This window comes from Anomaloglossus baeobatrachus, chromosome 2, assembly GCF_048569485.1.
Source record: "Anomaloglossus baeobatrachus isolate aAnoBae1 chromosome 2, aAnoBae1.hap1, whole genome shotgun sequence".
Lineage (NCBI taxonomy): Eukaryota > Metazoa > Chordata > Amphibia > Anura > Aromobatidae > Anomaloglossus > Anomaloglossus baeobatrachus.
In genome coordinates this window covers 488,894,750-488,920,776 of record NC_134354.1, presented here as the reverse complement: position 1 = coordinate 488,920,776, position 26,027 = coordinate 488,894,750, and the positions used below count along the sequence as shown (strand labels likewise).

General features: G+C 46.4%; 1 protein-coding gene across 1 annotated transcript in view; it reads right to left on the bottom strand.

The window, feature by feature from the left end:
* The window catches only part of UXS1 (UDP-glucuronate decarboxylase 1), a 94,400-nt gene that overhangs the window by 40,203 nt on the left and 28,170 nt on the right, over positions 1–26,027 (bottom strand). Inside the window, 5 exon segments of the mRNA XM_075334261.1 lie at positions 6,539–6,660; positions 9,488–9,547; positions 14,105–14,209; positions 16,535–16,715; positions 20,046–20,106. Of these exon segments, the coding sequence (XP_075190376.1) occupies positions 6,539–6,660; positions 9,488–9,547; positions 14,105–14,209; positions 16,535–16,715; positions 20,046–20,106 (529 nt within the window).

Below are 26,027 nucleotides of genomic sequence, written 5' to 3'. Positions count from 1 at the left end.
ACCTCTGAACCGTTAACGGGCGGGAACCGGTACAATTACTCCGTTGGCCTGCAACGATGCCACGGCCTGAGAGAAGGCGGCGGCTTTGGAGCAGGGGGGAGTGGACAGAAAAAATCTGTTTGGCGGGCTGGAAGAAAATTCTATCCTGTAGCCGTGGGAGATGATATCCCGCACCCACTGATCGGAGACGTGTTGAAACCAAACGTCGCCAAAGTGGGAGAGCCTGCCACCGACCAAGGACGTTGCTGGCGCAGCCAGATAGTCAAGAGGAGGCTGCCTTAGTGGCAGCGGCTCCTCCGTTCTTCTGAGGACGCGGCTTCGTGCGCCAGCTGGGTTTTCGATCCTTGGCTGAGTTAGTGGACGAGGCTGAGGGCTTAGAGGATGACCAGTTAGAGGAACGAAAGGAACGAAACCTCGACTGGTTCCTGCCCTGGACAGGTTTCCTGGTTTTAGTTTGTGGCAAGGAAGTACTCTTCCCGCCAGTAGCTTCCTTAATAATTTCATCCAGTTGTTCACCGAACAGCCGGGACCCAGCAAAGGGGAGCCCAGCAAGGTACTTCTTGGAAGAAGCGTCTGCTTTCCACTCTCGAAGCCACAAGATCCTGCGGATCGCGAGGGAATTAGCGGAAGCCACCGCCGTGCGGTGAGAAGCCTCCAGAATGGCAGACATGGCATAGGATGAAAAAGCCGAAGCCTGGGAAGTTAAGGCAACCATTTCGGGCATAGAGTCCCTGGTGAGGGAATGCATCTCCGCCAGAGAAGCAGAGACGGCCTTAAGAGCCCACACTGCTGCAAAAGACGGGGAGAACGAGGCCCCTGCCGCTTCATATAGAGATTTGTGAGGGTGAGGTAAACTGGTGTTTTTCTACCAGAGAGGCTTGTTCCTCTGACACTGGTGGATTGAGGTCCAGTACGGAATTAATGGACGCATTCAAATCACTAACATCCGCATCACCTTCAGTTCGATCAATGGGGTACATAGAGGTAGCGTCCGAGCCCACAGTAAAGGCATCCTCCTCGCCCTGCGATTCAGCTCGTGAATCAGAGCCGTGGGACGAGGAAGGAGAAGAGTCCCTGCGTCTCCGTTTAGGAGGACGGGGTCTGGGAACAGATGAAAAATCCTCTGAGCTCTGCAGAGCGAGTCGGAGCAGCAGAGGCGCCCTGAGAAGGGGGCTGATGCATGGTCAGCAGAGTCCGGGACAGCTGTCCCATGGAGTCGGCAAAGGACTGGGAGATAGCTTTAGAAAACGATGCTACCCAAGCCGGGGGTTCAGCCACCGGGGCTGGAGCAGCCGGAGGGACCCCTGGGGAGACTCCAGGCTGAGGCACCACCATGTTAGAGCAGGCATCACAATGTGGATATGTGCTCGGTTCAGGCAGTATGAGCTTACATGCAGTGCATATAGAGTAAAGCCTTGCAGCCTTGCTCCTAGTGAGAGACATGCTGCTGAGGTGGAGGTTCTGCAGTAAGGAACACACTCCTTCAGAATGACCCCCAGAGAGTGTACAAGAAAGTCCACAACCAGAGGTTGTGGCTTACCAGACCGTTTTGTGTGCCCTCCGGATTCCACAGCTTGGACCCCCAGACAGATGCAGAGCTGCAGCAGCCAGCGCCGATCAGTGTGTGAACGCTGATAAAATGGCGCCGGAGTGAGGAGGGGGGGCGGGGTTTAGTCCAAGAGCAGGAACCGGAGGGCCAAGGAGAAATACAGGGGAGGGAAACATCTCCTCAGAGAGGCGTGTCCTCCCCTGAGCTGAACGGCCGGTGGGCGGCGCCGCACTGTCCCCCTACATGACTGACAAGCAGGGGCAGTGAAAACGAAAGTAGGCCGCAGCCGAAGCCTAAATTTTACCATGCGGCCGACGAGCAGGCACCCTCGGCGCGGTTCTCAGGAGAAAACCAGAGAACCGGCCGGAAATCATAGCAAAGTTAAATAACACACACTCCCCACAAAAAAATGTACAAGGGACCCCTCAATAACGTCTCAATACTTAGCTTATGAGACGCAGGGCCAGGTCCCTGAGGGATGAGCGCTCCGTCCGGCAGGGTCCTTGAAAGGGCTGCGGATGGAGACCGGTCTCCTGCAAAGCAGTGAGAACCGTGATGGCTCCCACTTCAAGCCAGAGCCCGAGGGATGGTGAAGGAGCGCGGCATGTAAGGCTCCAGCCTTGTAAAATCAACCATTAACAGCACCGCCGACACAGTGGGGTGAGAAGGGACATGCCGGGAGTCCAGCTTGGACCCGCTTTTCTTCCAACTCTTTGAAATCAAAAATCAAAAATCAGATGAGAATGCATGTGTGTGTGACCTCCTGAACACAAAGCATTGAACTGGCTAGATTTGGTCATCCAGGGGGTGTATATGCTCGGAGGGAGGAGCTACACTTTTTAGTGTAGTACTTTGTGTGTCCTCCGGAGGCAGAAGCTATACACCCATGGTCTGGGTCTCCCATAAGGAACGATGAAGAAAGGTTTCTTCACCAATCAGCATTTGATGTTTTTTGCCAGTTAGATTTCGGTGCACAGTGGATGGGATTTCTCCTCCCTGTCTGATTCTCCAGCCCCTCCACTTGCCTCTGGTCTGTGAATGACAGATCACTGCTGAGATGTCAGACATGGTAGGTCATACAAAGGCTGGGGAATCACAGATAGGGTGGAAAAATCCTGTGCACCAAAATTTAATTGGCAAAAAACATCAAATGATGGTTAATAAAAAACCACAAAGATTTCTTAACCAAAGCCATCAATGTAATCAGTATTACAGTTCCATTACATCAAAGTTTTTATTTTATACGGTGAAATTGTGCCAACAGGTTCTCTTTAACAGGCTACTAACCTGGTTAGTATGCAGGTTAATGATGTTCTGAAGCCGCCTGGTGTCAGCATTTGTCTAAAGGTCCAGTCACACATAACAAGATCGTTACTACGTCTCAGTTTCTGGATCGTTGGTGAGATGTCAGTCATTTTCCCAACGACTTTAGTAACGATGCAGCGACCTGTAGAACGATCTCGTTGGTCGTTGTGACCCTGTCACACGGCAGCTATGTAACGATTCTGACCTCGAATAGGGGCGTAGTGTTTGACGCTGTAGGCCACGTAGGCGTGCATATGCGTTGCCTTTTCTCCACACCCTTCCGCCCCGATTGGTGGCCAATACCGCGTTCTGATTAGGCGACCGGCCTAGAAGGCAACTTTGTATCGCTTCATCCTTTGTCCCTTTTTGAGCCTTGCTTTGAGGATAGAACCTGCGACTCCACCAGGATTCATTCGTACTTTGTTCCCGGTTGCTTGCTTGCTTTTCGGATCGAAGCTGCATCTGCACCTGGATTCATCCATCCTTCATTCTATCCTCAAAAGCAAGGCTCAAAAGGGAACAAAGCATGAAGAGATACACAATCAGAATGCAGTACTGTTCTCAGCGCCAACCAAATCGGTGCAGAGGGGGCGCAGAAAAGGTGACACAACTACACGCCTACGTGTCACACTTGAAGTTCTCATCTAGGTCGTAAACGAGATCGTTGGTAGGTGTCAAATATATAGATCCATCCTGCCCAGCAGGACTCCAACGAGCAAAAAATGGCCCAGGACATTCAGCAACGACCAACGACCTCACAGCAGGGGGCGGATCGTTGGTACGTGTCAAACATAACGAGATCACTGGTGAAGTTGCGGTTTCGTCACAGAAACTGACGTAGCAACGATGTAGTTAGCGATCTCGTTATGTGTGAAGTGGCTTTTAGAGCCTCGCTGCCAGGAGGAAGTGAACTTTATTCCTCCCAGCAGCATTCAGCTCACAGGGGTGATGTCATTGCGGGTTCCGTCAACTCTCAGTGTATATATAGTGAGTGGCGGCTTGAACTGTGCCGCACCACACTGACACACAGCTTTTTTTGGTTTCTCCAAATTGTGATATGCTCTCTTATAGGCTTAATTTTGATGTTTTCACAAAAAGCATAGCAGTGTTAGGCTAAATTTACATGTCCTGTAATTCTGAGAACAGATCCTGCAAAGATCCGTTGGCAAAATGATTTGTGTTGAATCTGTTTTTCTACATGAAGGAGGAAGGAAGGGAAGGAACATCAGTTATTTAATAATAGACAAAAAGTTGTGTTTGCAGATTTTTTTTTACCAAAAGGATCTCTGCAGGATCCCTTCTAATGGATGATTAGAGCACATGTGAACTCAGCCTAAGGGTGGAAACACACCTATGCGTGTAAAATCGGTCAGAGTTGCCTGACAAAGTGCAATGCTTTTTTTAAATTGTTTCCAGGGTAGCAGAGCGTGTGTAATGCGTGTGTGATCCGTGTGTGATCCTTTTTTTCTCAGCAGCTGTCATCTGCCATGCAGCTCTGCTACATGGCCGCTGACAGCAGACACAGACAGAGCCGCGCGATCAGAATGAAGTCGGATGAACGGCACCCGACTTCATTGTCATCCCGCGGCTCTGTCTGTGTGGCGTGGCATGGCATGGCATGATTTTCGGTCACCAGTGAAGGTCTCACCGGTGACCGGAAATCACCTGAGTGACCGCACTGAGTCGCGCGATCAGCGGTGCAGTCACTGAGGTTACCCGCGGCCACAGCTGCAGTCCTCCCGCTGAGATCTGTGGCCACGGGTAACGTCATCGCTGATAGCGCGACTCACTTCAGTTGCTGCGGGGAACTCGCAGAGAGCAGTCGTGGTCTGTGACTGCTCTGCCAGCTTCCGATGTAGCAGAGCTGACAGCGTCGAGGGACCTCTGTGGATTACGTCGGACCTGGAGGGGTATTTGGGGGTTTAATAAAATGGTGAAAGAGGTTGTTTTTTTTGTCATTTATTTCAAATAAAGAAAATAAAAGACATACACCAAAAACTCCTTTATCTTACAGGTTAATCATGGAAGGTATCTCGGGGAGACGCCTGCCATGATTAATCTAGGACTTAGTGGCAGCTATGGGCTGCTGCCATTAACTCCTTATTACCTCAATTGGCACCGCACCAGGGCAATTTGGGATGGCCGGGTACAGTCCCGGGACAGTCGCATCTAATGGATGCGGCTATTCCGGGCGACTGCTGGCTGCTCATGTTAAAGTGGGGGGCTCCCCATAAGGTGGGGCTCCCAATCCTGATAATACCAGCCGTGTGGCTTTCCCCTGGCTGGTATTAAAATTGGGGGGAACTGCACGCAGTTTTTTTTTGTAAATTATTTTTTTTAACTGCATGATATAGACCCGCCCACCGGCAGCTGTGATTGGTTGAATTGAGACAGCTGTCACTCATCGTGGGGGCGTGTCTGACTGTAATCAATCATAGGCGCCTGTGGGCGGGGAAAGCAGGGAATAAGAGATTGAATAATGAGAGTCCGGCTTTTTCAAAAGAGGAGAAGCTGCCGGAGCAGTGTAAACGTCGTTCAGCGCCGCGCCGGAGATCGGGAATCGGTGAGTATGAGAGAGGGGGGCAGGGGAGAGGGATAGACCGACATGGACAGAGACAGACAGAGAGAGCGTAGAGACTGAGAGGGAGAGACCGACTGACATTAATCGCATGTTTCTCAAAACACTGGAAATGAGTGAGGTCTCACAATGTCGGTCAATCTCTATAATTGACAGACATTGTGAGACCTCACTCATTTCCAGTGTTTTGAGAAACATGCGATTAATGTATTTTGAAAAACGAATGTCACTAGGATGGTGTGAGTGCCGGTCCGTGTGACATGCTTTTTTTTCATGCTCCCATAGAGTTGCATTGGAGAGACTTGTGCGTGAAACTCGCCAAAAAGCAGCTTGCTGCGATTTTTTTCAGTCCGATTTGGAGAAAAAAAAAACAAAAAACGCATCTGAGAGCGGTTCATTGAATAACAGGTGTCCGAGTGCAATCCGAGATTTTCTCTAAAATTTAGTAGATCATAAAATTAGCTACTTAAAAAAAAAGACTGTCAACCAGTTTCTGCAATGTAATCTGAAGAAGGCATTGCTGCAAGACTTAAAACAGAATTCAGCCCTGTCTGTTATCTCAGCCTTTTTTGTGTACCTGCAATGTTAGTTTAAGCCTCTTATCTTTATCATTAGTGGGTCTCAGCAGCACAGTAGCTCTAGTTAGACTCTGCCCCCCTCTGTGAGTAGCAGTTTCTGTCTATGGAAATGTATACTGAAAGCATGGTCAGGACAGGGGCAGTTCTCTCAGCTCACTGTTAGATTAGTGGCTGCAGCCAACCTAATTGATACATCGTTCAACTCAGGGCCTCTTTGGCTACATTATGCTGCTCTCAGATGAGGTAGTAAAAACCTGCTGACAGATATTCCCTTTAATAGAGGGGCTTTAAATTGGGCAAATGATAAAACTTGCAAGTTTATAAAACTTAGTGCGAAGCACACCCCACACCCCCACTGCTCCCTACATGTTATCGGAGTAACCCAAATGTAATTCTGGGAATAATGATGCCTGAAAGGAGGGAGGACCGATACCGAAGGCTCAACATCTCATTGCCATTACATTGACAGTAAATAGAGATTAAAGCAGGGATGGGAAGTATTACAGAATATTTAGTAGTATGGCCAACCTGCTTCATATAAGCGTAGCACATTGTCTCCGCTACTCGCTTTCCCTCATCATAGCAAGCTCGGGGGCCAATAGGATTCACATGTCCCCAGTAGTCTTCATTTTGAGGGTGGACTTCTGGATCTGATGATGAAAATAAAAGGATAAGATTACTTCATCTTTTTCTTTCAAAGCAAATATAATAAACTAGAAGGTGGCCCGATTCTACGCATCGGGTATTCTAGAATTTACGTATTGTGTAGTTCATGTATGATTTTTGTTATATATATATATAGATGTTGTTGTGTGTAGTTACTAAGTGTTTGTGTAGGGCGCTGTACATGTTCTGAGTGTCGCGGGGGGTGAGAGCGGTGTTGTATGTGTGTTGCGTGTGTTGCGTTGTTTGTGGAGCGCTGTGTGTCTGTAGCGTTGTGTGTGTGTGTGTGTGTTGTGCGGTTTGTGTGGGTGTGGTGTGTTTTGGGGGGAGGTATGTTTTGAGCAATGTGTGTGTTGTGCAGTATGTGCGTATATTTGTGTGTGCAGCGTTGTCTGTGTGGGTGTCTGTGTAGGGCGTTGTTTGTGATTCCTAGTGTGTGTGTGTTGTGCAGTGCGCGTGTGTGTGTGTGTTGGGGGGAGGTGTGCACCTCCCATCGTGCTCCACCCGCCATGCTGCGCACTTGCAAACGTGCTCCATCCGCCATGCTGCGCACTCCTAAACGTGCTCCATCCGCCATGCTGCGCACTCCCAAACGTGGTCCATCCGCCATGCTGCGCACTTCTAAACGTGCTCCATCCGCCATGCTGCGCACTCCCAAACGTGCTCCATCCGCCATACTGCGCACTCCCGATCGTGCACCATCCGGCATGCTGCGCACTCCTAAACGTGCTCCATCCGCCATGCTGCGCACTCCCAAACGTGCTCCATCCGCCATGCTGCGCATTCTCAAACGTGCTCCATCCGCCATGCTGCGCACTCCCAAACGTGCTCCAGTGCGCAGTATGGCGGATGGAGCACGTTTGGGAGTGCGCAGCATGGCGGATGGAGCACGTTTGGGAGTGCGCAGCATGGCGGATGGACCACGTTTGGGAGTGCGCAGCATGGCGGATGGACCACGTTTGGGAGTGCGCAGCATGGCGGATGGACCACGTTTGGGAGTGCGCAGCATGGCGGATGGACCACGTTTGGGAGTGCGCAGCATGGGGGATGGACCACGTTTGGGAGTGCGCAGCATGGGGGATGCAGCACGATGGGGAGTGCGCAGTATGGCGGATGGAGCACGTTTGCTCAGCCTCTCTCCTTCCAGCCTCCCTCAGCATCAGCCTCCCCTCCTCAGCCTTCCTGAGGATCAGCCTCTCTCGTCCCAGCCTCCTTCCTCCCAGCCTTCCCATCCCAGCCTCCTTCAGCATCAGCATTCCCCTCTTCCCCATGATCAGCCTCTCTGCTCCCAGCCTCCTCCAGCACGGCCTGGTCCTCTGCCGGCACTCACACACCCGATCGCATCCACTCACACACACACCCGATCGCATCCACTCACACACACACCCGATCGCATCCACTCACACACACACCCGATCGCATCAACTCACACACACACCCGATCGCATCCACTCACACACACCCGATCGCATCCACTCACACACACCCGATCGCATCCACTCACACACACACCCGATCGCATACACTCACACACACACCCGATCGCATACACTCACACACACCCGATCGCATACACTCACACACACCCGATCGCATCCACTCACACACACCCGATCGCATCCACTCACACACACCCGATCGCATCCACTCACACACACCCGATCGCATCCACTCACACACACCCGATCGCATCCACTCACACACACCCGATCGCATCCACTCACACACACAGACACTGACGATATCGCACTTACGCGCTCATACTGACAACATCCGGGGATATCACATGCTTCTGGCCATGTGATCCTCCGTCAGGTCCTGGAAGATCACAACAGCACATTTTCGCCGCCGAGAAGCAAGCGATATCCCAGGATGTTGTGAGTATGTGGATGCGATGTGAGGTGTGTGTGAGGTGTGTGTGAGGTGTGTGTAAGAGTGAGTGTGAGTGTGATCTGATGTGTGTGTATGTTTGTGTGTGTGCGTGTGGATCTTCTGGCGCAGCAGGACCTTGATGGGCTTGATACCAACGTATCCACACCACTCCCACCACTGCCGTGCGAGCGGGGGCCGGGGGGGGGGGAGGGGGGGGGAGGGAGTACAGTACTCACCTCCGTGACAGCGCTTGTAACCATGCGAGCATGGTTAGCAACGTATCCACACCAGTCCTGTGCGAGCGGGGGCGGGGGCGGGGGGGGAGGGGGGGAGGGGGGGGGTGGGCAGGGAGTACCGTACTCACCTCCGTGACAGCCGTGTCAGTTCGAGAAATGCGCGGGAGGAGGGAGGGGGTGGGGCCAGAGCTAACGTGCATTGCGTGAGGGGGGCGGGGCGTGGCGTGGCCGAATTGCCAATGCCTGCAGGGTGCCGGGGCGAGAGGCCAATCTGTGGGGGGGGCGGAGCCTGGGCGAGCGGCTGGCCAATCCGTGTGGGGGCGCAGCCTGGGCGAGCGGCCAATCCGTGTGGGGGGGCGGGGCCATGGCGAGCCCAGCGGCCAATCAGCTTTGTGTCACCGTAAGGACACAATTTTGGAGCATGACAGACAGACAGACAGAATAAGGCAATTATATATATAGATAATTAAGTTCAATATAAGATACATGAGTCACAGGGAGCCATTACAGCAACACATAAGAGGGCCAAGGATTACACAAGCCAAGCATTGCATTATCAGTCTTGACTGTTTATCTTTTGCTCTGCAGCTTGACACCAGGGATCATTGTGATAGAAGATAATGAGACACAGGAACAATGTTGAAAGCAATTATGGGTGTAAACCTCTTTAGCAATATGCTAAATACACGGCTGTAATGTCAGTTACCTCCATAGACCTCTGAGGTAGATGCCAGCAGTAGTCGAGCTCCAACACGCTTCGCTAGTCCTAAAAGACATGAATAAACATGATGAATTTGTAGGGGTTTTTTTTGCTTTTTATAAATAAGATAACAGGTCACATTTACCTAAAGGCACGCTCACAAGAAGGAAATTATGCTCAAAATGAGCTGCTATAGGTACAAGTCAACTGGCCTGTGCAACTCCGCAGCACTCTACACTGTGTGATGGAGGATGATTATTAAAGAAGCCCTCCTATTACAATATCTTCTGTGTGCGATCACCTACAGCTGCTCCCCAATATCCAGCACATACTGTATAGTCTCTGCTTCTAAGTGACCACCCCAATTGTGAATAGCTCCATCTCTTACAATGGAAGCCAATGAAGTATCGTGCTGACGCTCCATATTGTAAAAGTCACATTTTATTTGTTTTTAGGTTAAAAGAATAAAAATCTACAATTATACATTTTATTTTAATACAGAGTATGGACTCATAATAAACAGAGGTACTCTGTATTATCTACTTTCAGCTTTACAATCAATGCATTATCTATTTTTGTAATTGTGCCTTTGATAATCAAAAAAAAAAAAAAAAAAAAAAAAAAAAAAAAGCCTCCCTCCCCAACCCTCTCACCACACACAATCCCGTCCCCCCCCCCAGAAACATGCTGTTTATGGCTGGCTGTAAACAATTTTTTGCCAGTCACAATCCGTCGAATTTTGATTAAAGCAAAAAAAAAAAAAAACGCAACCACCAACAAACAACAACAACCACCACAACAAAGAAAAAAACTGATCCAGCGACTGATGTTTTTTACCCCATCGACTTATTATTAGCGAATTCGTATTAGCGACGGATCGCCTCACGTTTCATCCGTCGAAAAATGTTTGGCCGTAGGACGGAGACGACAGCCAAAGTAACGTTTTTTTGTGTACGTTGAAAAACCAGACAGCGACGTATCCGTCGCCATCCGTCATTTGGTGAAATGGAAGCCTATGGGCGCAAGATCCGTCAAATGATGCAATCCAGGAACAGATTCCGTTTTAGCATGCTCCAATTATTTAGCCCTCAGCTAGTTGGATCCATCGAAAAACTGATCCATTGCATCAGTTTATCCACAATCTGCGACGGATACGTCAAGAAAACTGATTGTGATTGATGGCAAAAAAACTGATGTGTGAAAGGGGCCTAAGCTGCACTGCCCAACCATTTACGATCATTATACTCGTTACTTGAGCAATTTCAGAGTTAGCTCGTCTGACCTGCTCGACTAGAGCACAAATCATACTGAGAAGTGCTGCAGAATCGCTTGGCCTTATGGTCTGTCCAAATTACAGTTTTTTTCTGCAGCCATCTTTACACTGCACAGCTTCTCCGTGCCTCAGCAGGGGGCACAGCCTGAAAAGGCTCCTATATATTATACCACTATACTAGCACTGTGTCTTTTACCCAATGCCTATGATGTGCTCCAGAATGCTATTTTAATGTTATTATCCCATAAAAAAAGGGATTGTTAGTGCTAATAAACAAAACTTGTCATCTGTACATTTTGGTAGCAAGTCTACTTCCCGTGTAGCAAGTCTAAATGTTCATACTCTCTCCAGTCTCTTAAATCACCCCCTGCTGGGATTGTCTGACCCGTCTCCTGTGGTCCTTCCTTCGTCTATTTCACGTGCATTTGAAGATGTATAAAATTTGACGAGACAGGGTCTGTTTCCATCAACTGCAGCCGAAAATACCAGAATTGACTAGAAGGTAAGCACTCTGTTGATAAGGCCCCCTTCAACATGGACCGTAAAAAAACTTGCGTTTTATCACAGACGTTTGAAGGTGCGTATGGCCAGCTATGTGCCGTGATTTTGGCAAACGTGTGATCAGGAACTTTTTACTCGCCTATCCCTGGCACTGCTGTTTCCAACGCTGCTGCTGCTGCTTCTGGGTCCGTGGTGCAGCGAATATGAATGAGCATAACAAGCGGGCCTGGAAGCAAGTGCCAGCAGTGCCAAAAGACAGCAGGGCTGGAGACATGCGATTATGTAAAATCATGTTATTTCAAAGACGTGTTTTCTCTGGTATGTGTCACACTGATGTCACATGGACCGCACACTAATGTGATCTATGTGACATCAGTGCTGCTGGAGAAAAACGGACTTGTCGCCGTGCAGAACACACAGACATGCATGTGCGCCACACGTCTGTGAAAAAGAACAGATTTATGCGCAGACCCATTGATTTTAATGGGTCTACGTATGTCCATGTCTCCATGTTTCATTCCGGTACGTGTGAAAACAGACAACACATGTACCGGAATGAAAAACGTGTGAAGGGGGCTATAAAAGTGTTTGTCCAGTACTTGAACAACAAACTTCCTAATCCCCATTGTTTGTCCCCATAAAATAAAAGCCTATACTCACTTCTGATGCGGTTCCAACGATGTCGCAACTCGCGTTCCCGGGGCCCACGTGACATTGGTCATGGGCCTTGTGTGTCATAATCAGCGCCAGCTTCTTTCTCCCACCTTTGTACGGTTAAGTACTTAACAGGAAGTGAGCGGTGCAGCTGCCACTCCCTCCGTACGAAGGCGGGAGAAGGAAGATGGCGCCGATTGGTCATGGGCCTTGTGTGTCATAACAATGTCACGTGGGCCCCGGGAACGAGAGTTCCGATATCGCTGAAACTGCAATAGAAGGGAGTATAGGCTATTATTTTTATGGGGGCAAACCATGGGGAATTAGAAGAGGTTGTCCAAATAGTGGACAACCCCCATAATTGAATTTCCCTTTGCATTTTTCAAAACTTCCTTTCACCATGCTTACATTTGCCCTTACAAGTCTTTGCTCCAAATACATACTCTCCTTCAATATCCCAAAACCAATGATTCTCACTTTCTCTCCCCAAACAATCCCATCTGCTGATCTTCTAAGGCTGCTTTCACACATCAGTTTTTTGCCATCAGGCACAATCTGGCAAAAACTTTAAAAAAACGGATCCGGCGTCTGTTGCCGCCGGATCAGTTTCTTCCCCCATAGACTTTCATTAGCGCCGGATGGCCTTGCGTTTCATCTGCAAAATTCATTTGTCCGGAGGCCAGATGAAACACTAAAGTGAACGTTTTTGTGTTCGGCAAAAAAAACGATCACGCCGGATCCGGCGCCGTACGGCGTGTTTCATCATGTAAGCCTATAGATGACGGATTCGGCGTAATGCGGCAAAAAATGGATCCGGCCGCCTGATACGTTTTTTTGAACTGAGCATGCTCAGTATCACACCGAAGGAACAGATTGAAAAAAAAACAGATGCAACTGATCCGTTTTGTCGGATCCGTCGCGTCAGTTTTTTCACCGATCATGCCCGATGCCAAAAAACTTGTGTGAAAGCAGCCTAAACCTATTAAGACATGCCAGCTACTCTCCTTCTCCCACTCTCCCCACAGTGCCAGTGTCTACTGTAATCCGTTTCATATGTAACCCCCTTCTCATGTACAGCACCATGGAATCAATGGTGCTCTATTAAAAAAAAAAATATATATATATTAATAATAATACCGTTTCAGAGTCAATTGTAAAATTAAGAGGATGATTAAACCAAAGTACACACGTGATTGTGAAGCAATACATCAGGTGTACAATCACTGCTGTGATGCTGATCCTGACAAAAAGGCATTGGGCAACAAAGAAGAAAAGCGACCCCCTATTCAGAGTTTTCGTTTTATTAATAAAACATCAAAATTTTAAAACTGCAGTGATTTGAACTACTCTTCAGGACATTTTAATTTTGGCAAGGTTGTTTGAAGGGTCTCCCTTATAAAGGGGAGCTGGGATTTCAAACTGAAAATGCAGTCAAATCTGCAGCAGAATTTTGTAGATCCGGGGTAGCGGAATTGATAATATAGATCAGTGGTGAAAGATTTAGTAGAATATGTAAGCATAGAAAAGGACAGGGGTTCATGGCAATAAATTAAAAATTCCAGTGAGCCGCCCAATGACAGCGTTCCGTTTAGCCGTGCAGATAGGTAGTGGTCACTCAGTAAGTAGGACCGCCCACTGGACTCCAAAGAATTGAAAGAGCAGAGGTGTAGAACAATATATTAAAAGGGAATGGTTGGTCAGCAGGTTTTGTTAAGCAATCTGAAGATAGCATGCTGCAAGGCCCACCAGATTAATGCCCCTTTCCACACTGCTTTCTAGTGTGTAAGTAGGGGCAGCATTCTGAGCTCTGCTAAAATCTAAAAACTGATTGTGTCAGAACTGCTGCACACAGTTAACTAACTGATACATGGTTGGATTCAGAGCCTCGTTTCCTACATCATTCTCCTCTCAGAGGAGGCAGCAAAAACCTGCTGACAGACCACAAACCATTTATCAATCTGCTCCTGTCCTACTATTTGATGCAATATTGTCTGTTGCATGTTGCTAATGAATTTTTTTTTTTTTTTTTTTTTTTTTTTTTTACAGGAAAAAAGGTAAAACTAGCCTTCATTATAATCAACTTTTTAAAACTCAGCATTCCTTTTAGGTGTGGGAAAGCACCAAAATTCTCTCTTTGAAGGAATAAAGATGACAGACAGCAGTTCCATAAATGTGCATGCTATACAACAACTCACCCAACATATTCAGGGTTCCTATTGTGTTGGTTTTTAAAGTCTTGATTGGATTATACATGTAATTCGGAGGAGAAGCGGGAGAGGCTAAATGGTAAATCTGGTCCACTGTGGGGGGGAAAAAAAAAAAAAAATAAAATTACTCTTTTTTAATCTGCCGTATTTTTCGCTTTATAAGACGCACCTGATTATAAGATGCACCCCCAAATTTGGTGAAGGAAAAGAGAATTATTTTTTTTTAATGTTAAATGGGGGTCCATCTTATAATGCCAGTATCCGTCTAACAAATCATATAGGGTATATGTCCCTCATAGCCCATCCTAAAATTAGCCCCCTGAATCTGGATATGGCCCCCTTATATTGAATATAGCCCCCTTTTGCAGGCACACGTCCCCTTCAGCCGGCACAGGTCTCTTATGGATGACACACGTTCCCCTGTGCTGCCCATGGCCCCCTATGGATGGCAGACATCCCCCTGTGCTGCCCATGGCCCCCTATAGATGGCACACATCCCCCTGTGTTTGATATGGCCCCCATGCTGCTGCCCATAGTAAAATAAAAAACTGTTTACTTACCTCCTCCAGCGCGGTCCTCCCTCGTGTCTCCCTCCGTGCTGCTGAGCTCCTGCACTTCCTGCTTCTCAGTGTCGGTCATGTGATCGGCTCGGCAGAGTGACATCATCTCTGCGTGCCTGATCCTAGTGGCAGCAGGGAGACCGGGGGAGACACACTGGAGGAGGTAAAGAGTTTATTTTACTATAGGCAGCAGCATGGGGGTGACATGTGCCATCAAAGGGGGCCACAGGTACATAATATGCGCCGCTCCCCCAGCCCAGCACCGCTGTGCGGTTTCAGCACCATGGTGATTGACAGCGGCAGTGCATATTAAATGAGCGGGAGCAGAGATCACCTGCTGCCTCCTGCAGCCTTCACCAGCCTGCCTCAGCCTCTAGCACCGCTCCAGAGCCGCCCCCACCTCCACTGGGCCCTGCAGTATATAATCCGTATATTCGGATTATAAAAAAAAAAAAAAAAGACACCCCCTACTTTCCCCCAAAATTTGTGGGAACAAAAGTGCGTCTTATAAAGCGAAAAATACAGTATTTATTAGCCAATTTACAATCTTTACCAATCATTTTAATGTATAGAAGGCGAAGTCTAGCACCAGGCTCGATTAACAAAAGTCTAGTCTTTACTAAGTACGATTAAAACCATGTGGTTAAAATGTTACCAAGCAGAACAGTAAGTGACATATCTCTGGAATCGGGACGTCGGTCCCTACATTATGTTGCTGTCAGAAAACAGTAAAAATCTGGTGACAGGTTTCCTTAAATAACGATTGAAATCTAGTCAACAGAATATTTGCACTGGAACCCAAATGTGGCATTTAACATGGGTTGAGGCAACTCGTACGAGGCAGCGTGCGCGACAGGGGCGAGGCAGAGTGGAGCCTGACACTCAATATATTATTTGTGCCACTGAAGTGGCAGAACTTAAGACAGAAATATATACGCCCGTCTATTATTGCAGTACATATCTGCCATTACAGCTGAAAGAAGCCGCAAACGGCATCTTTCATAAAGCCTGTCATACAAAACATTAGTCTGGGTGAATCAGCAGCAAAACTCTGATTCATGAAAATTACAATAGGTTCTTTAAAATGTGAATATGTTTCAACCAGAGACACTGGTAAGTATCCGGTTCTGCTCGCTCTCGTATCAAGACTTCTGATGTTACATTTTCCATGATCAATGTTGATCTACCAGAAGTCACCAATGGAGGTTTAACCTCCGCGATCTGCTGCTGCTCAGTCTCTCCTGTACTGATGGCGGTGATGACAGTCACTGGCACAATGTAGACTGTCAGATGGCTACACCAGAGCGGATTGATGTTATAAGCAGCCTTCCAGCCCTCCCCCCACCTCCAGGCTGGCTTCCCCTTCTAGGAGAGCAATGAGGCAATTTCAACTACAAACCACAGTCTCAAAGTTGCGATGTAGCAATGTCTAAAGCTCATAATGCTAGCGAGAGGTTAGCAACAATAAAATGTAGGGTGGGAGGAGGGGGATGAGCAGTAACAATGGACTTGGTGAGGCACAATTACACCCAATAACTGCAAGTTTGTTATACCTTGTGGTTGTCCTTCACTAGAACATTCAAGGCATTTTCCTGGCAGATGATGTTCCCTCATATTTTACTAAAGATCAAAGCTATGGCCTAGCACTAACACTGCTCTAATTGATGGATACTGACCAAAGTATGTCGATATCTCACCATTTCACCTACAGAATTGCTGGATATCCCATTTCACAACATAGCTGTTTATATGGTCTGAGACGACTTTTAAAACAGACAAAACCCAAAACACAAACCGCACACTATTTTTTATAAAGAGTCTGAAGCTGGAAAGCCCCAGAAAAGAATGGTGTATTTACCTTCAATATAAAGTGGCTCCACAACATCATGATTGATGAGCTCAAAGTTCTCATGGCCAATCCAGTGTTCCACATTTCTTTTCCTACCAGTAAAAAAGTTATCTACAACTGTAACCTCGTGACCGTCCATCATAAGCTTGTCTGTGAGATGGGATCCCACAAAACCAGCACCTCCTGTTATCTGCAAAGACAAAGGCAATTTGGAACATAAGATTCCTTGAAAAGATTTCATTTCAGTGACAATATTACGTGACATGAAGGCCATGTCTCACTAAGTGACATCGCTGCTGAGTCATGGTTTTTGTGATGTAGCAGCGATGTTGCTAGTGATGTTGCTGTGTGTGACATCCAGTAACAACCTGGCCCCTGCTGTGAGGTCGTTGGTGGTTGCTGAATGTCCGGGACCATTTTTTGGTCGTTGCTCTCTCGCTGTGAAGCACACATCGCTGTGTTTGACAGCGAGAGAGCAACGATCTGAATGTGCAGGGAGCCGGCTTCTGCGGACGCTGGTAACCAAAGTACACATCGGGTAACCAAGCAAAGCGCTTTGCTTGGTTACCCGATATTTACCTTGGTTACCAGTGTCTGCAGCTTCTATAAGCCGGCTCCCTGCACATGTAGCCAAGGTACACACCGGGTAACTATAAGCAAAGCGCTTTGCTTAGTAACCCGATGTGTACTATGGTTACCAAGCACAGGGTTGTTACACGGGTCGCTGATCTCTGATCGCTGTGGAGATCTGCCTGATTGACAGCTCACCAGCTACCATGTAACGACGCTCCAGCGATCCCTGCCAGGTCAGATCGCTGGTGGGATCGCTAGAGCATCACTTAGTGTGACAGTACCTTTACTGTTTACTGTTCCAGCGGTGTCAAAACTCACACTGAGGGTCACATGACAAATATATATATATATATATATATATATATATATATATATATATATATATATATATATATATATATATATATATATATATATATAAATAATACATACTCACTTCAGTTGCTCTGTCACAGAGAGCGGTCGTTCTCTACGGCCGCTACAGTCAGCTTCCGATGTAGCAGAGCTGAAAGCGTTGTGGGACCTTATGTGAATTACGCCAGACCTGGAGGGGTATTTGGGGCTTAATAAAGTGGTGAAAGAGGGTGGGGTTTTTTTTAGGTCTTTTTTTCAAAATAAAGGAAAGTTCGGTGCTTCTGTTTATTTACTTTCACTACAGTTTAGTAATTTGAGGAGGGGAGGGGGGGGGGCCTCTCAGACTCCTGCCATCACTAAGCTAGGACTTAGTGGTAGCTATGGGCTAACTCCTCATTACCCAGATTGCAACCGTATCAGGGCAATCGGGACGAGCTGCCACCACATCAGGGCAATCGGGATGAGCTGAGTAGAGTCCCGGGACTGTCGCATCTAATGGATGAGACAATTCTGGGCGGCAGCTGGCTGATATTTTTAGGCTGGGGGCTCCCCATAACGTGGGGCTCCCCATCCTGAGAATACCAGCCCTCAGCCGTGTGGCTTTACCTTGGCTGGTATCAAAATTAGGGCGACCGCACATCGTTTTTTTAAATTATTTATTATACTGCACGATATAGACCCACCCATCGGCGGCTATGATTGGTTGCAGTGAGACAGCAGTCACTCAGCGTGGGGGCGCATCTGACTACAACTAATCATAGGCGCTGGTGGGTGGGGAAGCAGTAAACACAAAATGGAATAATGAGCAGCTGGCATTTTCAAAAGCAGGAGAAGCCGCCGGAGCAGTGTGACAGCCGTGCAGCACCGTGTCGGTGATCGGTGAGTATTAGACACCAGACACAGAGGGAAGACAGAAAGGAATTTACACATATGAGCATGCTCTGTTGCTAAAGGATGGAACGGTCGCCGGAATCTGTCATTTGACAGATTCAGGCGCCCATAGCCTTCCATTATAACCAACGACGGACGCTGACGGAATACTGCGTTTTTCGAAGCTATAAAAAAAAAAAAACACACAAAAACTGTACATTCTGCGTTGCTTCCGCCCGACGGTCAGTCATTCCATGACTGATCAGTCGCATTGCGGATGCAACGCAGGGCCATTAGTCGCAATCCATCGTTAATACAAGTCTAGGGGAAAAAAAATGAATACAGAAAAATATGTTGCAGGATACAGTATTTCCTCAAGGCGACAGATTGTGACTGATGCAAAACAAAACAACGGAAGTGTGAAAGTAGCCTTAGATTTCAGAGGACACGCAGTATATAGAACATCTGCCAGGTTAGAGCCAGTGTCCTGTCAGGTTGACTGAACAGAGGAATGCTTGTTCACGATGCCCAACAGGACACTGAGCGGAGTGGACTAAAGAAGAAGCACCTTTCTGTAGCTGTGAAAATGACCTTCTCAGTCAGCCTGACAGTTTTAGCGAGACGGTCTCACGCTTCACACAGGTTGCCCTACTTTGTATCTTCTGAAATCTAGGACTGGCTGCACAAATTTATGGCAGTTGTCATATTTTTGAAATCCTGACTGAGTGCAGTAGATACCCTTTCTTTTGCAAAAAGGTATAGTTTATTTTGATAAATATTAAACCTTTAACTATTTATTTTATTATGCTGGTCTGAAAAGCCCTTTAAAAGGGAACCTGTCAGTTGCAATATGCACCCAGAACCACGAGCAGTTCTGGGCGCATATTTCTAATCGGTGACTAACAGTCCCTGAATCTAGTAGAAAAAAAAAAGAAAAAAAAAAAAAAAAGAAGATCTTTAGAAAGTATTTCTAATGATCTTTTATCCTATGCTAATGAGGCCAGTGACTAGTTGCAAGGGCGTTAGTTTCCTTGGCTAGTTGGCCCCCTTAGCATGTTAGTATGTCACTGTGGCCGTGCTAACATGCTAATGAATGCACAGTGTCAAAGGATAGTCGAGCTCACCTCTCAGCTGCAATAGTGTACGAGTCCTGGATTACGGCTCAGTGCGTATGATCACAGACTTCTGATCATGTGCACTACATGGGTTTGAAGCCAGAACTCGTACATCCGGCTTCATAGTGCGCCTGACCGAAACTCCAGAGCTGAAATCCAGTGGCGGGCAGTGATGAGGTGAGAGATCATCCTCTGATGATTGCACGTTCATTAGCATTTTAGCACGTCCACAGGAGTGTACTAACATGCTAAGGGGTCCAACTAGCCAGGGGGAAGTAATGCCTTTGGGACTAGTCCCCTCGCCCATTAGCATATCATATGGGATCTTTAGAAATACCTTTTTCTAAATATCTCTTTATCATCTATGCTACTATAGACTGGGACAATTGGGCAGAGATTAGCAAAATACACACAGAACGGCTCGTGGTTCTGGGTGCATATGGCAACTAACCGGGGTTCCCTTAAAAAGTAACAGTTTTCGTTACAACCACAAGGCTCTATAAAACAAGGACGGGATATAGTCACATTACCCAAGCTGCATTTAAAAATATAAACGCAAAAGCCTCACAGCAGTTATGTAGACAGCGAGATGTTGTCTAGGAACTTACCAAAATTCTCTTCCTGTCCTTTTCAGATAGGAATTTCACAGGTGGATATTTTTGTGTAAAGCTGTTAAAAAAAAAAATAAATAAAATAATAAATAATAATTCAAACGTTAATGTGGAATCACCGATTCAAAACACATAGCAAAAGAACTGACAAATGCACTGTATAAAGAAGACTATAAATCAACATAAAGTAAGGAAGATTTTTTTTCAAGAGCTTGCATCTTCTTTCCCATCAAATAAATGGTCGTATTAGACTATGCTCTCAAAGAACGCATTTACTGCAGATTATATTATATAATATAGAATTCTAATTTGCATGAAAAAAGGTACGGAAAGCCACACCTTTCACTATTTGTATGACAAAGAAACAATGATGAATTTCACCCTAACAGGACTGGACATAGCTAAGCTCCATTTGCTGCTATTAACCACTTAAATGCTGTGATTAGTCTCCAACAGCAGGATTTAGAGCACATGGCCAGGAGGTGCATATAGCAATAGTAGGAAAATAAAATTCCAGCTCCTCTACCATAGTCCAGGCAGGATCCTGACGAACAAAGTCTATGGAGCATCATTCTGACACGCCATTAAATTGCCGGTAAGCAAAGTCTAGGTAACTTTCAAGTCACTGCTCTTCAGAGGTGCCAGGTCTCACGCAGTGTGACCCGGAATTACCTGTAAGCATAGTCTATGGAGTGTCAAACGATGCTCCATAGACTCAGTTCCAGAGCAGCTGGAATTATTTTTTTCTCGTTTTGAATAAAGTAGTGAACGAGGATAGGTGTCATTTTATATTTCTCGGTGTTTGTAGATTTGTCCTTTGCTGCCCCTTCCTCCCCCCCGAGATATCCGGTTTTGAATTTTGATGGATTTGGTGGGCTGCATGTTTGGTTTTTTTTTCCCTTTTAAATAAAGTGGGCTGGTATTTTTAGGCTGGGAAGGACCCAAATAGCCATGCACTTTCCATTCTGATATCAGCCCCCAACTGTCTGCTTAACCCTTGCTGGTTATCAAAAATGGAGGGACGTACTTCAAACCCTGATGTATGAAGGAGGCCTTAAAACATTTTAACTTAATAGCACAAAAAAGGAGTTTGATACAGATTTCAGGAAGTGACCCGATTTTCCAACACTTCAAAAATATTGTGGGAAAAAAAAAAAAAAAAAAAAAAAAAAAAAATTAAATATATACTTTAAGAGCCATGCTAGAAAACTGCAAACTAAAATCAAACTCTCAACCCACGTATCTCATATGGGAGTGTTGTCAGATCTTGTAGACCTATAACTTTATGACATCCCATTTCTGTGATCTAAACATCAGCATGAAATTCATGGGAGATGACAGGAAAGGTTTGCAGATGCTGCGAGCTAAGAGTACAAGAACATAGGGACTAAAATCAGAGCAAGTCGCAATATCCTCAAAGCTACAAGGGCAATAATACAGGAAATTTAAAGGGGACGCCATCACCATAATATTTGTTATATGTATATATAAAAAAAAAAAAAAAACAAAAAAAAACTAAGGGTATGCAGACATTACAGCATGGGGAAATCAAATAATTCCTTGAGGTAAAACATTAAAAAAAAAATAAAAAAAAAAAAAAAAAAAGGCTGGAAAATGTTTTGCCTCACAAAGAATCAGCTAGGATTGTGACCTGTAAGGTCTATATACTCTGTCCTCCCCTGCCTAGGAAATGTGGTATGAACAGACCATATTCCTGTATGGTCAGGCATGGCCATTACGCAGTATATAGCAGGGACACAAGATTTTTTTTTTGTAAATAAAAAACCCAACATTCAATAGTGTAAATTCATTTTAACCTTTTCCTACCCTGAGTCCCCCCAGGGGGGACATTCAAAATAATCCGTTAAGCTCCTTTGTCCCCTGGCAGCGGACATCAATATTTCATACGCATTTTACTGTCCTAAGTCCCTTCTAGCGGGCCACTGAGTGGAAAGTCCTTTTCTAAGCATAGCAGGCAGGACATTGCGCATAGTGATATTTTTGGCAGCCAATGGTTGCATCTGTTCTTGACGACCTTTGACCCAACCCAGTTTCGTTTTCTTCTGGTTTTACAAGTGAAAAATGGCTAAGGGTACTTTCACACATCCGGTTTGAGCCCTGCGGCTCAATCCGGCTGTGAAAACTATGCAACGGATGCGGCGAAAACACCGCATCCTTTGCATAAGTTTTTACATGCGGCCCGTCCGTTTTTTTCCGGTTGCGGCATGCTACTGAGCATGCGCAGAGGAAAAAAACGCATGCGGTGACCGGATGCTGTTTTTTCCGCATCGCGCCGCATCCGGCCTCCATAGGTATGCATTGAAAAATGCGCCGCAGCGGCCGGATGCGGTGTTTTTTGCCGGAGCAAAAAACGTTGTAGGGTACGTTCGATCTGGCCGCGGCATCGGCTAAATCTGCCGCATGCGGCCAAAACCGGACCGAACGCAAGCCCCTGCGGCACAATACGGCACTAATGTAAGTCTATGCAAAAAAAACCGCAACCGGCGTTACAAAAGTCGGTTGCGGTTTTTCTGCAGAACGCCGTATTGTGCCGCAGAGCAAAAATCCGGATGTGTGAAAGTAGCCTAAGAGATAGCGAAACGAAGGTGCGTGAATCTGGACGAAGTAAGGCAGCGTCTAATCGATACTAGTGAAAGTAGTAATAGTGAGAGCGATTCGGACGATGCAAGTGAATTTGTGGAGTCGGAACTGAGTGCTGTTGAAAGCGTTTTTTCTACTGGTCAGCGCCGAAGATGACGAGGGTACGGAGGTCGACGCCGATGGGTGGCAACGAATGTCATCTTGTGCCAATGGGTTTGAGCAGATTCCGTTTTCACTACCGAACGCAGGAATAAATATAAACTGATGACAACCTATAATAGGTTTTCAATGGGCGAAACAGGAAATTGTATTGGACAAAAAAAAAAAAAAGTTGAAGTTCATTTTAAATCAACAGATCAGGTAATACACATTCAGGGAAAAACCCCTTTTAAGAAGCTCATATTACCTAATCCGGCGTGTCATATATATATATATATATATATATATATATCTGTAACATTAAGTTAGGAGTCAACCCCCCCCCGAAAAAAAAAACAAAAAAAAACGTTTTTTTTCCCTTTCTTTAAAAGCACTACTGTTGCCTTAAAGCGATTCAACTCAACTTCCAGGGTCTTGATCTTCTATTGCTTTCGCTAAGGTTGGTCTAAGGCGATTTGTATCCTGCCGGAATTAGAAGTTAGAGTCACAAGATAGTGCCATGGGACCGGAGCGGCGCAGGTAAAAAAGGTCAAGCCGCCGGAAGGGGAGTATATGACTGTTATTGTGCCTCTCCAGCGCAGAACACACGAACACACACACACACACACACACACACGGAGTTGTGCTTAAACTTTCACAGTAGATTTAACGGGATTGTCCAGGGATAAAGTACAAGTCTGAAGTCTCTGTGACTGTGGGGATTCAGCCATGTGACTGCAAGTATGCGATTTGCCCATTCTGACAAGAGATATCCGGCATCATTCACTTGTAGTGAGTGAAGCTGCGCCCGTCTAGTCGCTAAGTGACCGCAAGAATGCAAAATCAAGCTGCCAGCTCCTGAGGTCAGAGGATCTGGACAGGGTGCACTGTGCACATTCACAATTCTGCAGTCACATAAAGGTACTGATTACTTGTGCCACAAGCCTAGACAACGCACTTAAATATAGTCTTCATTTTGCATCAGTGTACCTCACTAACTGAATGTATGGCCATTCCTTCACATGTCCAGTAGCTCTCCATTCCCTTGTATAGGACCTCTGCCACCTTTCCTCTTGAGGTTGTGCATGACAGAACAGTGAGGATAGGTGCTATTAGTGGATATTTCATGTAGATGTTATATAATTCTCGAGCAGCACATTACAGATATCACAGAAGTATTATGAGAGCGACGGATCTATCACATACATTGCATTACTCATCTGTAGTGACAGAGGTCTCCCATGTTCTAGTTCGGAGTTTTTTGCACTGTTCTGCTGACTAAAGCAGTAGATAACGCGGAATATTCCAGACTAAACAATGTCTATATTGTCATCACTTTGGTAACATTTAGACAATTTCACAATAGGCACTGTGAAATAAAACGATTAAGAAAATAAGAACTCCCCTTTACTCCATTATAACAGTGCCAATAATGCATTAGGTTACGTTCTTCTGTGAGGTTTTGATTTTGCAGCATTTCTACACCTATTAGGTAAATTAGGTTACTTGCGATTTGAGTGCATTTTTTTTTGTTTGTTTTTGACAGTGGGCTTGCCATCTCTTTGGTAATTTAGGCCATAAATTCAGTCGGTCTTTTAATAGTTCCTGGTATTGGACAGAACTTTGATACAGTCACGTGTGGATCACAGGCATTTATAGGGAGTTTCCGCAAGAGTGGAAAAAGGGGGGGGGGGGAGAATTGGGGGGAAAGAGAGATATAGAGTGTGTGTGAGTTAGATATAGATATCTATCTCAAAACACACACAGTATATATCTATCTATATCCCTCTCCCATTAGAAATTGGGCACAGGTTGACGATATTCTGACCCTATGGACATGCCCTACCCAGCTACCTGGCATCCTAGTAAATAGCACAAGATTGTGCCCCTGCGCAACGTGGTCTTTCCCTGCTAGGTTTCTGAAGGTCCTGAATAACAAATGGAAACCTGGATGAAGATGAAGATGATCTACCACTTTTAAATGGATGGCCTATCCTTAGGATAGGTCATCAAAGTCTGACCGGCTGGGGTCCAACATGCCACCGATCAGCTGTTCTCTAATAGTGGAGAGCAGGCAGCTGGAAATGCTCAATTGCACAGCTGCCCCATCTGATAGTGGCTGGTACTGCACATTGGTTTGAATGGGAGCTGGATGTGCAGCACCCGGCAGCAGCTGCTATCAGTTGAAGGAGCAGCTATGAAACTGCGTATTTCCAACTGCTTGCTGCTGCCAGTACTGACAACACCTAAATCAGCGGAAGTGCCCGCTAGCCAGACCCTGACTGATCAGACATTGATGGACTATCCTACGGGCCATGTCCTGGGCCATTTTTGGCTCGTTGGAGTCCTGCTGGGCAGGATGGATCTTTATGTTTGACACCTACCAACGATCTCGTTAAAGACCTAGATGAGAACTTCAAGTGTGACACGTAGGCGTGTTGTTGCGTCACCTTTTCCACGCCCCCTCTGCACCGATTGGTTGGCACTGAGAACAGTACTGTGTTCTGATTGGGTATCGCTTCATGCTTTGTTCCTTTTTGAGCCTTGCTTTGAGGATAGAACGAAGGAGGGATGAATCCGGGTGCAGATGCAGCTTCGATCCGAAAAGCAAGTGAGCAACCGGGAACAAAGTACGAATGAATCCGGGTGGACTCGCAGGTTCTATCCTCAAAGCAAGGCTCAAGAAGGGACAAAAGATGAAGCAATACAAAGTTGCCTTCTAGGCCGGCCGCCTAATCAGAACGCAGTATTGGCCACCAATCGGAGCAGAGGGGTGTGGAAAAGGCGACACATATGCACGCCTACGTGGCTTACAGCGTCAAACACTACGCCCCTATTCGAGGTCGGAATCGTTACATAGCTGCCGTGTGACAGGGTCCCAAAGACCAACGAGATCGTTCTACAGGTCGCTGCATTGTTACTAAAGTCGTTGGGAAAATGACTGTGACATCTCACCAACGATTTAACAACGATCCGGAAACTGACGTAGTAACGATCTCGTTAACAATCTTGTTAAGTGTGACTGGACCTTAAGTGTAAATCACCTTGTTATCTACATGTGACAGTTTATTTTTCTTCAGTTGGTGCACCAAAGATCCATTCCATTAACCCTCCAGTGGATATAAAAGGTTTATCCAAACTGCTATCAAGCTCAGCTCAGTCTCGCCTGCTCCACATTAATTACATTAGACAGAGAACCATGAAGCCACTTCGTTATCTCAGTGATAGAAGCATAGCGCT